The sequence below is a fragment of the Phyllostomus hastatus genome, unplaced genomic scaffold (genome assembly GCF_019186645.2).
Source record: "Phyllostomus hastatus isolate PE091 unplaced genomic scaffold, TTU_PhHast_1.1 phas_contig_254, whole genome shotgun sequence".
Classification (NCBI taxonomy): domain Eukaryota; kingdom Metazoa; phylum Chordata; class Mammalia; order Chiroptera; family Phyllostomidae; genus Phyllostomus; species Phyllostomus hastatus.
In genome coordinates this window covers 9,731,984-9,748,309 of record NW_025333810.1, presented here as the reverse complement: position 1 = coordinate 9,748,309, position 16,326 = coordinate 9,731,984, and the positions used below count along the sequence as shown (strand labels likewise).

The following is a 16,326-nucleotide window of genomic DNA, read 5'->3' as shown; positions in this document are numbered from 1 at the left end:
CTTCGGAAACCGAAAGTGCTACAGCAAGAACAGACTTTATGTCCACTGGCAGGGGAAACTATCATTAGATGCAGAGACAGAAAGTATCAGAAAGTCTAAATCACACATGTCCAGGGGTTTACTGATCACTATCAGAGGTCCACTCATCAAATGTCCCTAGAAATGGGCAGATATTACTCTGTATTTAAAGATAATTATGCCAAAAATTGTTATCCACACTCTAAATGGCAAGAGCTGCTACAGTTTTACAGAAAGAGAAGAAAATTACTCTTACCAATGAGGGTGAATCCTATTCTTTAAACATTACATACAGGGTGAGGCAAAAGTAGGTTTACACTTTGAGTATGCAAAACAAAGTTATTTATTATTTTTCATACAAACAACTGTAAACCTACATTTGCCCCATCCTATGTCCTCATAGAAAATGAAAAATTAATGATTTCAGCATGTGTTGTATCTATGGGCAAATATAAAATGGTACATAGGATAACTTTTTAAGTGTTAAATAGAATAATTTCTCTGTTATAAAGTTGAAGAAATAAGGAACTAGATGGTGCTCACAAAAAGCTAAGACACCATGATAGGACAATGTTATTTGCCTACCTACCACCTTCAACCAAAAGAATAAAAGCCATTTAGAGTTCATCCAATAAGGTATCAGTGACATTCACAATAGTATATCTTCATGACTTGGTACCTCCTTATGTAGAAGAAGGACAGAGGAATAAGAAGAAAGTAGGCCAATACAACCTTAATCATTTTTCCCTGAAGGATAATGAATGATTTTGTTTACTAGGCAATCCTATGGTTTTCAATCCAGGATATCCAGGAGAGAGGAGACCTTTGGCTCTTAAGTTCTACTATTAGGTAGATCTTGATGAAAGACAAATATCTTCTTGATTTGTTTGATTGATCACAATGGAATTTCTGTGAAAGCATTTCATTATGTAAGATTCACTCAAGTATTTCCATTATCATCTCTGTATAAAATTATAAATACAATCTAAAAAATTATAAGAAAAGCTTTACATGATTGTCCTGGATTCACAATTTACATTTCAGGTGAGAAGAGGTTTTTTGTTTTTGATAAAGCCATTTGTTTCTTTCTTAGAAATACTCTGGAAAACTCTCTCTCCTCTTGGGGTAACAATATATTTCTTCCTAGAGCACTGCAGGTTAATTTTAATGTCCTTGGCTCCCAAAAATATAACTCATGACACAAATTAAGTTTTGAAACTATTTAAATTATAATTTAGAGTTTTACTAATGAAATACGAACATCTAAGTAGATGCTAAGAAAGAATTCATTAGTTTTATTAGCTATATGAAGCAAAGGAGCAGTGCTAATTTCTTTATATTTTTGAAATGAGAAAGCTCTGTAAGTGTTAGCATTTAGATTAACTGTATTTTACTCCAAAGTAAAGAAAAACTACAAAAGGTACAAGGTTTATTAAAATTTCATAAATGTAGTGTTGCAGGTTCGATTCCCAGTCAGGGTACATGCCTGGGTTGCAGGCCATGACCCCCAGCAACCACACATTGTTGTTTCTCTCTCTCTCTCTCTTTTTTCCCTCCATTCCCTCTCTAAAAATAAATAAAATCTTTAAAAAAATGATTTCATAAATGTGAGGACAAGAATATCCAACTAGAAAAGCACAAAGACACAGCACTTCGGAAATAATATACAAGACGATTCTGGGATGACTCTGTGCTCTTAGGGATGTTGTAAATTATATTTCTTTTTCACAATTTATAAAAGGAGAGAGAGACAGAGCACACGATATGACTCATGGGAAATCTGACAATATGCATGTTACCTAAACATGCATTGCAAAAGTCCAAGAGGGAATAGGCAAACGCTTGAAATATCAAGTCTTATCTGGTTTAGATAATTCCAAAGTGACAAAGTGGTATTTAAACGTCCTGAAAACAAAAGCAAACATTTGTCTGACAAAACAGAAATACATTTCATCTTAGGGAAACTGACCTTTTACATGAACTATGAAAAAAATTATCTTCTTTTAGAAATCTATATTGTCAGCCAACACCCTCCATACTAGCTTCTAGGACACCTCCATCCATAAGTTCCTGGCCCCTAGGAAATTTACATGGGATGTAATCAACTCCCAGAAGCTCACCCCCAGAAGACTGCTTGTGGCTTGACTCTATGTCTTGGCTTAGAGACAGATACACTCCAACTCCTCATACTATTTTAAATAGGCTAGTCAAAGATTACTGAATTTCTCTAAATGCAAGCAAATGATCTTTGATGGGGTCAATTAAAAAGTAAGTCTGTTCTTTATGCGGGAGACGGAATGGAGCTCCTTAGGCCAAAAACAGAGGGAGAGTTTCACCATGAGCTCGGAGGACAGAAACACACCACTGCAAATTTAATGGCATGTAACTTTTTTGTGTCCATATTAAAAGTTGGACACAATTAAAAGTTGCTTTTGCTTATAACTTCTATATTTTAAAAACAACTAGTGAAATATAAGCAAAGGAGTAGTTCAAGCAACTAAATGAAAGATTTGTGCTGTCAGATGAAACTTGGAAGGATTATTCTTGAGACATTAAGGAGAAAGAAAAAAATTGAGGAAAGATAAAAGTACCACAAGATCCTGGCAAGGTTAACTTTAAAGCTGGCTCTGGTCCCATGGTAAATGAGCCTGTTTGCACGAACCCTGAGTCATACCTAATTCAAAAATAAAATGAGGGACATCTTGCCAGAAAGGAACATCGAGAAAGTTGTATCTAAGAAGCACGGAGGGAGAATTACTGCAATTATTGGTTCTGTTTTTATAAGTAGCATCATTCTTGTCCCTGTGGGCTCATTTTGGTCCCTCCAAAAATACATCCATGCAAGTTTTATTTTCCAAAGCATTACACTATATAATAAAATGCTATCTTTTCAGGAAATGATCTGATAATAAACATAATGGACCATACTAATTGTAATGGAAAAAAATCATCTAAAATTCACAAAATTGGAATTTTCTTTTACAGGTAAATAATGTTAAATTATACCCCCAAATTCTATTTTCCACAATTGGGACTTAAAATTTTCGTTGTTGCTACAAGTGACCTTAAAATTGGCCTCAGATTTCATTTTCACAGCAAGCTGCCTTATCTCAGTTCACTGATACCAAGTGGGAGAAGACCGTTCCCACCCTCTCTGTGTCACAGGCTCTCAGTCCTTCTAGCTAATTCTGACTCTTGGAACAATCTTTGGAGGCAGCTGCTGGGACGGTACATGCTGCTCTGGCCACCATTCAAAAGCTCTCATGTGGGAAGCCTGCCTCTCGTTGGGCAGGGATGTCTCACTCCAGACATTCTGGGAATTTCCTGCCGGTAATCAGCTCCCGGTACTGATCCACTTCCTTATGTAGGCAGAAAGCATCAAGACAACTCTCTTTGCTATAACCAAACTATATAAAAAGCAGATAAGGAGAAATTAAGACACTTAAAAAGGCACATCAATTTGAAACACTTAAAAGCTCATACCCCATTAATAAATTTTAGATGGCATGTTAGCCTTCCATTTTCACACATCTAAAACACATGGTGCAAACCAGTCCTGGCCAAACCACGGTACGTAAGGGGCAAGGAAGGGGTGTCGGAGCCTGCTGGGGCAAGGAAGGGGTGTCGGAGCCTGCTGGGCACCCCCACTGAACAGTGGCACGTCACCCGAGGCAGCACACCTTTCCCGAGTGCTCCGCAAGACCTGCCCTCGGAACCCAGCCTCGTGCCATGACACCGTCGCACTTTACTTCGCACACCCCTGGCCTAGTGGCCTTGCTGTGTACCGAGCTCTTCCTTGCCTCGTTGCCTTCAAATAAACTATTTCTTCTTCCAGAAGGCCCTTCCGTCTTCCCACTTTGTCTCGCTACCCACTCTTCCCACCTTAGTTAAAAGTTAAAGGTCAACTTTACAAGGATCTATTTCTCTGAGGAGATCTCATCCTTCAGTCCCAAAATCAAGATCAGAAGCTTTACCTCCTCATCTATTTGTCACAAGTATGATTAACACTTATTATTTTCAGTGCAGGTTTTCTCCCTGTAAGCTCCAACAAGGTGGGGCAAGAACGGTTTCTGTCTTCTTTTGCTGTGTTTCCAGTATCTTGTCCAGGGCCTGGCACTCAACAAATATTTGTTAAAATAATACATCTAATCTAATCTAATTGATAAAATGTCATGTAGTTCTTCAAGCCTTTTGACACACTTCAAAATGCTTATAATGATCTACATTTTACAGTTGAGGGAAGTAGGATTCAGAGAAGAGAAATGTATTCATCTTCGCACAGCTAACAGGATACAGACTAACAGAATCCAGACTTACACAAAGAACTTTCTGACTCTGAGGCTGAAGCTCTAAGATACTGGTTCATCAAATCAGGGCATCACCCACAAAGAGCAACCAGCACCTCCATGTCCTCACTGGAGCTTCACGATGAGCAGAATAAGATGAAAACTGTGGATGTTCTCTCCCAACACAGACTGGATTTATTATACTGACTTCTGCATATGGACCCAACAGTTTAAGTGCCTCCCTGAGTATAAACAAAAGAGATGGAAAGTAAAAAGACACTTACCATAATTCCAGTAAGCAAACAGACTCCTTTCCCACAGTATGTGTTAGGTACCATGTCACCATAACCAATGGAGAGAAAAGTTATTGATATCAACCACATCGCTCCAAGGAAGTTGCTAGTAACATCCTGTTGATCATGGTATCTGAAAAATAGCAAACAAAGCCAGGCCTTTATTATTAATCTGCAGTGTGGTTGCTAAGGCCAGTTTGATTCAATTCAGTGAATTCACGAAGCATCTTCCATAAACTGCTCTATTTAGAGGTTTTCCAAGGCTCACAATTATAAGTAAAATTGAGGTTCCACCTATGCAATCTGAAAGACCACAGCATTCCTCCACTTCAAAAACAACCTGAAAGAGAAACTGCAAAAATATAAAAATGGTTTTCTCACTGGTGTAACCGATAAGTGTACATTTATCCTTGAACCCTGCCCTGGTCCCTGGTCACGTCTCATCGCTCTTTGAGGCCCACTGATGTGTCGGATTTACAGCACAATGTGCAGCCACCCAATCTCACTCCACACCTTTGTAGCAGAGAGAGCCATGCTGGTCCCTTTGCTTAAGATTTTCCTTTGCAAACTTTATTTCCCTAACTGGCTAACTTTTAGTCATCTTTCAAAATACATTCAAGTGGGACCCCTTCTGTCCGCTCTGGCCCCAGCCGCTCCTTGGGGCTCTCTCAGGATCCTGTGTGCTTCTCCGCCCCAGCACTGTGCTGCACCGTGGACCTGGGGGGCCTGTGCTAGTTGTGCTTCTTGTAGACAAAATCTGTACCTTTGATCTGTACACAGTCCCTGCTGAGAACCAGAGCTAAGTAAAAGCTGTTTCCTCAGTAGCTGTACACAAAGAGCTGTAATCAAAAAGAAGGGGAGGAATACAGCTTATCCTGATTATCCTTTGAGGTGTCATTGTTTTCTAGTGGGGAGGAAGGTGTTTATATCAGAAACATATCCTATAATGTTCTGCTTGATTTAGCAATACTAAACGGTAACCTGGCCCACTCTGGGGACCCTGCTAGCCACCATCCATACAACAGCAAGGACGTGTGAGCCGTTCCCCTGGGCGAACTTGCTCTGGTTGCTGTTTTGTGTAGTCATGTGGCAGAGTGGCCTTTCTCTCGCCCCCATGACAGTCAAACTCTGGACTCTGGTCACTATAGGAATTTCTTGCTCATCACCCAATTTCTTATAAGGATCACCCTTCCTGCCCAGCTCTCAGATACCTGTAGGGAGGGCTTTCCTTTCTTTGTGTGCTGCTCTTAGAGCTAGCTGATCATTTCCTGGCTTGCACGCACTCAGTCCTACCTTTCTACCTGACTTTCTGTACTGCCAGAGCTGTGGTGGCAGGAGGCTGCCCCTGGTCTGAGCCCCAGCCAAGGCTGACCCCATACACAACCTACACTGGCCAAGGGAGTCTCTGTGCCTTTTCTCCCTGTCCTTCATTTCATGGCAAGGTTCCTGCTGCTATAACCAAAAGTTTAGAAGGTTCACAGAATATGAGCTTTCCTCTATAGTATCAGTGGATCTTACTGTCTTTGGATACAGAAAGGCCCGTGCTTGTCACTTCTATACCTTTACTTTCTTCCAAATAAGTAAGAGAAGCTACAAAATAGTATTTCCAGTTACTCTGGTCTAAGGAAAGAGAAAACCTGGCCAGAGTGGTGGATCCCCCGAGTAAGGGATAGTGAGAACAATCATTGTAGAGATAGAGAAGGCACGTGCACAGGCAGCCAGCCCTTGCTGAGGAGTTTCTGGTGTCAGAAGGACAGAATCTTCCACCATTCTGCCACAGGAGACTGCCACCCTGTTCTAGCTGTGCAGTCTCTTCCTCCCAGAATGTCTGGGTAGAGAGGCTATCATCACCCATAAGAAGGCCGAGAGGTATGCCTAGCTTGCCAGGAAGACAGGTAAGTGCATTTCTCCAGAGAAACTCCATTAAATAACATGTGGATATGAGTAGGGTGATGTGATTCATGCTGTACTTCAGCTACGATATGAGCTCACAGGCTCTGTGAATGGCTGTGGGAGCCTGCTAGGCTTCTGTAATGGGGCTTCTGTGGGAGCATGCGCTTTTCATTTCAAACAAGACCCTTAGACCTTAGCTTTGGATTCTTAACCTGGGCCGACCACGGGCATGGCTGATACTAGCCTGCATCAGAGCCCCACCCAGGAGGCTCCAGAGCTAACATTCCTGGTGACTGGCTTCAGACCACACCAGAGTACCAGCCAACGAGCTGTGCAAATGCCACACCCAAAAGGCAGACTGGACGGGCATCAGAGCCCCGCCAAAGCAAATTCCACTCTGTGGGGTCAGCCGCCACATGACATCTTGTCTGGGGGAGACCCAGTCATTCCTTATAGCCAGTCAGCCTGAGGATCAATCCCACCTCCTGATCTTCCAACAGCAATCCAGGCTCAACTACAACAGGAGGGCGCACACGACCCACACAAGGGCCAGTTTCTGGCCAACTGAACTGTTTACGACCCTGGAATAAACAGTTCAGTTGGCCAGAAACGTTGTGCCCCTGGGTCTCTCAGGACACCTACTACACAGGGCCGGCCACTCTGGCAAGACCAGGAGATATAGCAGCTTTACCTAATACATAGAAACAAATGCAGGAAGGCAGCCAAAATGAGAAGACAACCATCCCAAATGAAGGAATAAAACAAAACTCCAAAAAAAATAAACTGAAATTGCTCTGACTGGTGTGGCTCAGTGGACTGAGTGCTGGACTGTGAACCAAAGGGGTGCTGGTTTGATTACTAGTCAGAGCATAAGCCTGGGTTGCAGGCCAGGTCCTCAGTAGGGCATGCATGAGAGGCAACCACACATTAATGTGTCACTCTCTCCCTCCCTCCCCCTCTATAAAAATAAATAAAAACTAAAAAAAAAATAAACAGAATGGAGACAAGCAATCTACCACTTGAAGAATTCAAAACACTGGTGATTCTCAGTGAACTTAGGGGAAAAATAGAGGAACTCAGTGAGAAATTCAATAAGAACATAAAAATGGAGATATAAACATAAAAACAGTCAAAAATGAAGACTACAACAACAAATGAAGACTGCATTAGAAAGGAACAATAGTCACTTAGGTAAAGAAGAGACTGTGGTACATCTACACAATGGGATACTATGCAGCAGAAGAAAGAAGAACTACCCTTCAGCATGGATGGAACTGGAGAGCATTATTCTAAGTAAAGTAAGCCAGGCAGTGAAAGCCAAATACCATATGATCTCACCTATAAGTGAAACCTAATCAACAAAACAAGCAAGCAAAATAGAACCAGAGACATGGAAATAAAGAACTGACAGTGACCAGAGAGGAAGGGGAAGAGAGATAATGGAGGAAAGAAGGGAAAGGTCATCAAGGAACACGGATAAAGGACCCATGGGCAATGACAACATGGGGGAGGGGACTGAATATGGGAAGTGGGGGTGGGTAGGCCAGAGGAGAGTAATGGGAGGAAAATGGGGACAACTGTAACTAAAAAAAAAATTTTTTTTTTAAAAGAAGAGGCTCTAATCCATGACTTGGAAGAAAAGTCATGTATACCTAATCAGTACAGCACAAAGAAAAAAAAGAACCCACAAAAAATAAGGATAGTTTAAGGGACATCCTGGACAACTGCTAGCGGACCAACATTCACATCACAGGGGTGCCAGGAAGAGAAGAGTGAGAGCAAGGCATTAAAAACCTACGTGAAAGGGTAGTCATGGCCAAGTGGTTAAAACAATGGACTAGAAAATCTATTTGAAAAAAATAATGACTGAAAACTTCCTTAACCTGGCCAAAGAAATAAACTTCATGTCCATGAAGAATCCCAAAGTAGATTAAATGAAAGAGGCTCACATCAAGACATATAATTAAAATGTCAAAGATTAACAAAGAAAGAACCTTAAAAATAGCAAAAGAAAAGCAGTTAGTTATGTGCAAGGCAACTCCCATAAGACTGTCAGCTGATTTCTAAACTTTGCAGTGAAGTGGGAGTAGCATGAAATGTTCGAAGTGATGAAAAGCAAGGACCTACAACCAAGATTCTTCTACTTAGCCAGCTATCATTTAGAACTGAAGGAGAGATGAAGAGTTTCCCAGACAAGAAAAAGATAAAAAAAGGTTCATCACCACCAAACCAGTATTAGAAGAAAAGTTAAAGGGACTTGTTTAAAAAGAAAAGAAAAGATAAAAATAAATGAAATAGAAAATGTAGGACAGACAAATATTCTCACTGACAAGGCCAACACATAAAAGCAGTGGATTAACCAATTATAAAGTTAGTACCAAGGTTAAAAGGCAAAAGTAGAAAGATCATGTATAATTATAACAATAAATTAAGGGATACACAGACACAAAAAAGAAGAAAAAAGAATAACTAAAACATAAATGTCAAGGGGTGAATAAAATCCTTTGAACTTAAGTGACCATAAACTTAAAGTAGACTGCTGTAAACATAGCTTGGTATATATGAAGTGCACAGTAACCACAAACCAGAAAATAACACGAGATATTCTAGAAATAAAGAGAAAGAAATCCAAACACAATATTATAGAAAGTCACCAAAATACAAGAAAGGAGAGCAAGAGAATAAGAAAAGAACAGAGAACTACAAAAACCATCAGAAAACAGTCAATAAAATGTCAATAACTACATATCTATCAACAATCCCTTTAAATGTAAATGGACTAAATGCCCCAATCAAAAGACATAAGGTGGCTGAATAGATTAAAAACAAGATCTGTAAACCTAATTGTAACAAGTTTGTAATCAAACTTCAGATTGAAAGCCACAAACAGTCTGAAAGTAAATGGATATAAAAAATATTTCATGTAAATGGAAATGAAAACAAAACTAAGGTAGCAATATTTATATCAGACAAAAGAGACTTTAAAACAAGGGCTGTAACATGAGACAAAAAAGAGCATTTTATAATGATAAAAGGATCAATCCAACAAAAGGTTGGACCTCTTATAAATGCCTACGCACTCACCATAGGAGCACCTAAATCTACAGAGCAAAGATTGGTGGACATAAAAGAGGAGATGGAGAAAATTATAGTCATAGTAGTGGACTTTTAACACCCAATTGACATCAATGGATAGACCAAATAGAAAATCAAAAAGGTAAAAGTGGCCTTAAATGATACATTAGAGAAGATGGACTTAATTAATATTTTTAGAACATTTCATACCAAAGTAGCAGAATACACAGTTTTCTCAAGTGCTCATGGAACCTTTTCCAGGACAGGCCACATGTTAGGCCATGAAACAAGTCTCAGTACAGTATGGAGACTGAAATTGTATCAAGTGACTTTTCCAATCACAATGGAGAAAACTGAAAAACACACAAACATGTAGAGGCTAAATAACTTGCTACTAAACAATGAAGGGGTTCACAACGAGATCAAGGAGGAAATCAAGACACCTTGAGATGAATGAAAATGAAACCCAACGATCCAAAATCTATGGGGCACAGCCCAAGTAGTTCTGAAAGCAATATAAGCGTACCTCAAGAAATGAAAAAAAAAATCAAATAAACAACCTAACCTTATACCTAAAAGAATTGGAAAAAGAACAAAGAAAGCTGAAAGTGAGTAGAAGGAAGGAAACAACAAAGGTCAGAGTGGAAATAAACAAAATAGACCCTAAAAAATTAAATAATAGAAAAGATCAATGAAATTAAGAGAACAATCCCAAATTAAGAGAATAATCATAATTGCATCAAAAAGAATAAAATACCTAGGAATAAATTTAACCAAAGAAGTAAAAGGCTTGTACTTAACCAATTATGAGACATTGAAGAAAGAAATTAAGGAGATAGAAATAAATGGAAGCATATATTGTGCTCATGGATAGGAAGAATTAACAACATTAAAATGTCCATACTACCCAAAGCACTTTACAGATTTAAAGCAAATCCTATCAAAATACTAATGGCATTTTTCACAGAACTAGAATAATCCTAAAATTTATATAGAATCATAAAAGACCCCAAATAGTCCAAGCAATCTTGAGAAAGAAGAACGAAGTTGAAAGTATCATGCTATCTGATATCAAATTATACTCCAAGGCTATAGTAATAAAACAGCAGGGTACTGGAATGAAACAGACACATAGATCAATACAACACAACAGATAGTCCCCAAATAAGCCTGCACCTATATGGTCAATCTATGATAAGGGAGGTGAGAACCTACAATGGGATAAAGAAGGTCTTTAATAAATGGTGTTGAGAAAATTGGGCAGACACATGCAAAAGAATGAAGCAGAATCAATTTCTTACACCATGTACAAGAACAAACTCAAAATGGATTGAAGACTTAAATGTAAGACCCAAAACCAAGATAGATAGATATATCTTACAGCAAATTTACACACACACACACACCCCTATATTTTTTTGCTATGTCCCCTCAGGCAAGGGAAACAAATGAGAAAATAAACTGTACAACATCCATTAAACTAGAAAGTTTTGCAGTGAAGCAAATCATCATCAAAATGAAAACACAACTGACGGAATGGGAGAAGATATTCACCAATGATACATCTGATAAAAGGTTAATATCCAAAATATATAAAGAACTCATACAACTCCACCAAAAGCAACAAACAATTGATGGGGAGAGGACCTGAATAGATACTTCTCCAAAGGAGACATACAGATGGCAAATAGACAAATGAAAAGATGCTCCTCACTAATCATCAGGGAAATGCAAATTAAACCGCAATGAGATATCACCTCACATCTGTCAGAATGGCTGTCATCAATAAATCACCAAAAAACAAGTTTTGACGAGGATGTGGAGAAAAGACAACCCTCTTGCACTGCTGGAGGGATTGTAAATTAGTGCAGCTACTATGGAAAACAGTATAAAGGTTCCTCAAAAAGTTAAAAATAGAACTATCATATGACCAAGCAATCCCATTTGTGGGTATTTATTTGAGGAAATAAAAAACACTAATTTAAAAAGACATCTGTACTCCTATATTCACTACTCTTCTTGTTATTTATAATAGCAAGAAGCAACCTAAGTGCCCATCAATAGATGAATGTTTAAAGAAGAGGTGGTACACATATACCACGGAATATTACTCAGCCATAAAAAATAAAATCTTACCATTGTGACAACATTCATGGACTTAGAGGGTATTATGCTAAATGAGTTAGTCAGAGAAAGACAAATACCATATGATCTCCATTTTTGTGTGGACTCTGCAAAGCAGATAAACAAACAAAACAACCACTCACAGATCAAAGTACAAGTTGATGGTTGCCAGAGAGGAGAGAGAGGGTTTGGAGGACTATTTTAAAAAGGGAAAGGGGTTAGGAAGTACACATTTTCAGTTATGGAAACAGTCATGGGGATATAAAATAGAGCATAGAGAATACAGTCAGAAACAGTATTATAACTGTGGTATCAGATGGGCGCTAGACTTACTGAGTGATCCCTTCATAAGCTACTCACTAGGTGGTACTCTGAACTAACATAATATTGTATGTCAACTGTAACTAAATAAAAAAAAAAAAGAAATCCCAAAACAACCAATCAAAACCCCAAACCAAACCAAAGAACAACAACAAAAAACCTTTAGAAACACAGTGGTATCACATCAACACATTCTAAACAGATCTGAAAAGTCTTAGCAACTTTCAGGCTTTTTTGGATAACAGGGTTTAGTGGAATATGCTCAGATTTAGGAGAAAACTTCTGGGACAGAGAGCTATGGCAATAAATCTGGGTCCTGAGATTGAGACTCAGAAAAACCCCAGGGCATGTGTATGCCATGAGAGATCCCGAGTGGAAAATTCCATTTAATCAGTGGCTCTCAACCCGAGTAGACCCAATGTCCTCTGTTAATATTTTGAAATAAATTCAGATAATATAACTTATCTATAGGTGTGATTTATAAAACAAAAACCAACACAGCATCCTAACTGTCAAGTGAAGATGTAAAATAGAAGTAATTGACAGTGCACCCTGTATGTCGACATCTGAACACTCAGGCAAGGCTAAGCTGGAGGACATAAGAAGCAGTCAGCTGCTGGCATCTACATGTAAAGCACTGGGGTGCAGTTTGGTCTGAGGGCTGTGTGTTGTCTGGCAATTCCTGTGTGGCAGGGGCCCTGCCACAGCTGCTGTGGTTTTCTGAGATAGGAAGAACTGCTGGTCAAATTACAAAGGAAACAAATGACAGCTTTCCTTTAAATTATACACTCTTATGTGATAGCATTAGGCAAAAGTTAAATGTACATTTCAACTGAGTGAAAATATTTTATTTATATTTACAATGGGTCTGTCTAAGCTAAAAAAAATTACAAACACCATTTTTGTACACAGAATGTCCAGGAGGTCAGTCCAAGGTCAGGTGGGATGCAGAACAGTTCTTTGTTGAGAGAAGCGTCCCATGCAGGACAGAATACAGAGTGTCCCTGGCCCCACCCAGCGACAAGCAAGAAAACCTTCTCCACAGATTTACAAAATGGCCCGTGTGGCCAGTACGACTGCTGCTGAGAACAACCAGTCCACAGTTTCAGGGCAGCTGGAAGTCTGTAAAGACCATTGGAAAATCTGGAGAGCAGTGAAGCTACAAAATGTAGAATTTGGAACAAATTATACTCTCAAGCTCTCACTACTTCCCAGGCAATGAAAGAAAGATGTTTCAGAGTGATGTTATAACCAGGGCTAGCCAGTATTTCTAACCAAGTTTCTCTTACTTTCTTCTGTCCCTTTACTAAGTTCTTAACGAGTAGTTATTTTAATTTTCTGGGGCAACCTCCATTCCTTCAGCTCCTGCAGTTTTCGGCATCTTGCACGCACTGTCAGCTCCTCTGAGGGGAAGGTGGAAGACCAGGAGACAAGGATGGAGCCGGGCTCAGCTGAAATTTAAGGTTCCCTTACCAAGTAGTCCATTTTGCAAAAACACGATACAGTTCATGTCGGATGAGTGCCAGGCTCTGCTGATTGCAGACAGAGATGTCTCCAATCTCCAGTGAGCTATGGTCTTAGAAGCTTACTACTAAAGCTTACCCACGGGGACTCAGTGTCTACCCATCATGACTTTCCAAGTGCGTGGCAGCAAGCAGACAGGTTTCACATTCCTGGGAGGCCGATGAGAGCAGTGGGGCCGGCAGTCACTAGGTGGCAGTGCCACACCAGTTTATCTCCTAGGCTGCTCTGCTGAGTTTGGCTTGACCGGCAGCAGAGTCAGGGGTGTAAGTGGACATTGCTGTGAACACCTTGAAGTGAAAGCCACCCTCCTGATCATCCTGGAAGTGCGTGTTGCTCCACATGGGAAATGGGAACCACTCAGATAAAAACAAGCCTGGGCCACGCCTACACCCAGCAGCCCTCTTAGGGATGTCCCCCAGGTGAGCGTGCCTGCCTGTCTGGACACTGACTCTGCTAGATGGAATCTAACATAGTCTGAGGTGGCAGCAAATCTCCGTATTTCTCACCCTCCCACTCCAACCAAGACTCTCTCAACAAAAGACCAGGCTTTATTTCCTACATCTATAAGAAAAAAAAATCCCCTGTGGATTTTTCTAACTAGGCCATGTTAGAATTGAACCAGCATTTGAAGATACAAAAGTCAAGGTCTTTTACTTAATCTGAGATTGAGTCAAAAGAAGGACTGCTCTGGATTCAGAGGGTCCCGACCCGCCTCTTAATGCCCTCATGACCCAGGGCTTGTGAGTCCTAATATCTGAGTCTCCTTTTCAGGAGCTTCACACCAGAAACACAAAGGATGGCTGTGAGCACTGAGCGTACGAAGTACCATCCAAATGCTGCTTGATCAGTTCTCATTTTTGTGTTCTCCATGGACCAAAGCCTTCTCTATTTGTGTGAAAGTAGACAAAGAAAAGTCATTACTTTTGTGAGTATACCTTCTCGCACACAGATGAGGTGACAAATGTCAGGCTTTCCCAGCACAAGCAGCTTTTAGTTTTGCTCCTTTCTACCTGCCCCACATTCCTTTGTCACTCACTGCCAGTGAACACAGTGACTGGTACCACTAAGGTGCAGAAGAGGCAAAAGGGCTGCAGAAAGGAAGAAGGGGAGGAGGCAGTGAGTCAGGAGTTACCTTGGCAGAGCAAAGGCATCATGGCATGAGGGCATGTCAGTCCATGAGTAAGGCGAGTGGGAAGAAAAAGGGATGTTCAGTGACAAGAAGTCCAGACGAAAAAAAGAAAAAGAAAAAGCTTGCAACCCTCTTGGGCCAGTCTGTTCTCCTGCCTCCTCGGTGCCCTTCCTCCCACCAACACTGGAGTGTCCAGCCTCAGGGGACAGGTTGCGGAGAGGAGGGGCATTTCCTTGTCTAGAATCTATCACGTATTCCTGAGAAACTTTTGACGGGGCTGCTGTGTAGGACTCTCAGTCAACTGAAAAAGATCCGGTGATGCAAACCAACCCAGCTCCAGGGTGCCACGTTGACAATGGGCAATTATCATAAATGAATTCTAAATTTTTAATTTTTAAAATGCAGCAAACGAAAACTTCCTACTTAGAAGTCATAGCCTCCAGCACTTCCCAGTTTCAGGCTATGCTTCTAGGGAAGCAAAACATTCCTGAATGTCATCCTTTTATTCCTCAGAGAGAAAGAAGCAGAGAGTCGGAAAACTGAGCCACCAAACCGAGAGTGCTGATAGAGCTCTCGGGGACACGGAGCTGAAGGTGGCTGCTGCCTGCGAGGCTGAAGAGAAGGACCGCGAAGGTCATTTTCAAGGTTTACCGGTTAAATGTCCCACTTCAATTCTAAAAATTAGTCTTAGATTGCTTTCTAATTGCACCTTGCTTGACTCAGCACGGGCAGCTAAAATATAGACTGCAACACGACGCATCACGCACTGAACTGCAGCGCAGGATGGGGCTCCCGGGAAGAGCAGGGGCGGGAGCAGAGCTTCTTTGCACCCAGCCCACCTCCATGGGCCTTTCAGTCCCCCACTGTGTGAAGTCCTCAGAAGAGAAACAGTCACACTGAATTGCAATGGAAACATGTCCCCAATGTAGGAAAAAAATGTATGCAAGCAGAAAGTAAAAGAAGAATGAATGAAGAAAAGAGGAGAGTGGGTAGGGTAATAAGAAGAAAACGAAAAAGGCTGAAAATTATGAAAGTGAGTAAATAAACAGCTGAAACTCCTGCAAATAAAAGTTTGAAAAAAAAATGTAAATAATGGTGGAGGAAAAATCCCTACCTAAACCATGAAAACTCAGAAAGCTTTGACTCCAGCCAGCCTCCTAACATTAAACATACTACAAAATCAGCCTCATTGCTAGCATCAGGCACACATCGATCACAGCATTCACTAGTTCCAACTGAGTCTCCACCTACAACTGGAACAGAAAAGTGAGAACAGAAAAGCAACTCAAAGTTCTTTCACCATCTTTCCCATTTTAGTATTTTAGGGATATACGCAGGTAATCAAAACATGTCCTGGCTGAATGGGTATCTCCTGGAGAAGCAAGGCAGAGAGTGCACTCTTAGTAAAGTGGTCTACACACTCAGCTCACCAAAATACACTGGGAGAATGACCACTGATGCCAAGTATGGCAACATTGCCCCTCAAACAATGTTAGCTTGCCAATTTGGTGAGATTTAACTTTGTTACACAGAGAATTCAGGAATCAAAGAGGGAGAGAGGGAGAGAGAGAGAGAGAGAGAGAGAGAGAGAGAGAGAGAGAGAGAGAGAGAATACTGCGAAAGGAAGCCTCTGTGGAAAATGACCTATGCACTTGAGCGGTTG

General features: G+C 40.6%; 1 protein-coding gene across 3 annotated transcripts in view; it reads right to left on the bottom strand.

Moving 5' to 3' along the window:
* Positions 1–16,326, bottom strand: part of KCNN2 (potassium calcium-activated channel subfamily N member 2) — a 393,097-nt gene that overhangs the window by 26,001 nt on the left and 350,770 nt on the right. For all 3 annotated transcript variants that reach the window (XM_045838087.1, XM_045838088.1, XM_045838089.1), the window contains one exon: positions 4,589–4,730. In XM_045838087.1, coding sequence (XP_045694043.1) covers positions 4,589–4,730 — 142 coding nt within the window. The remainder of the gene's footprint in view (positions 1–4,588; positions 4,731–16,326) is intronic.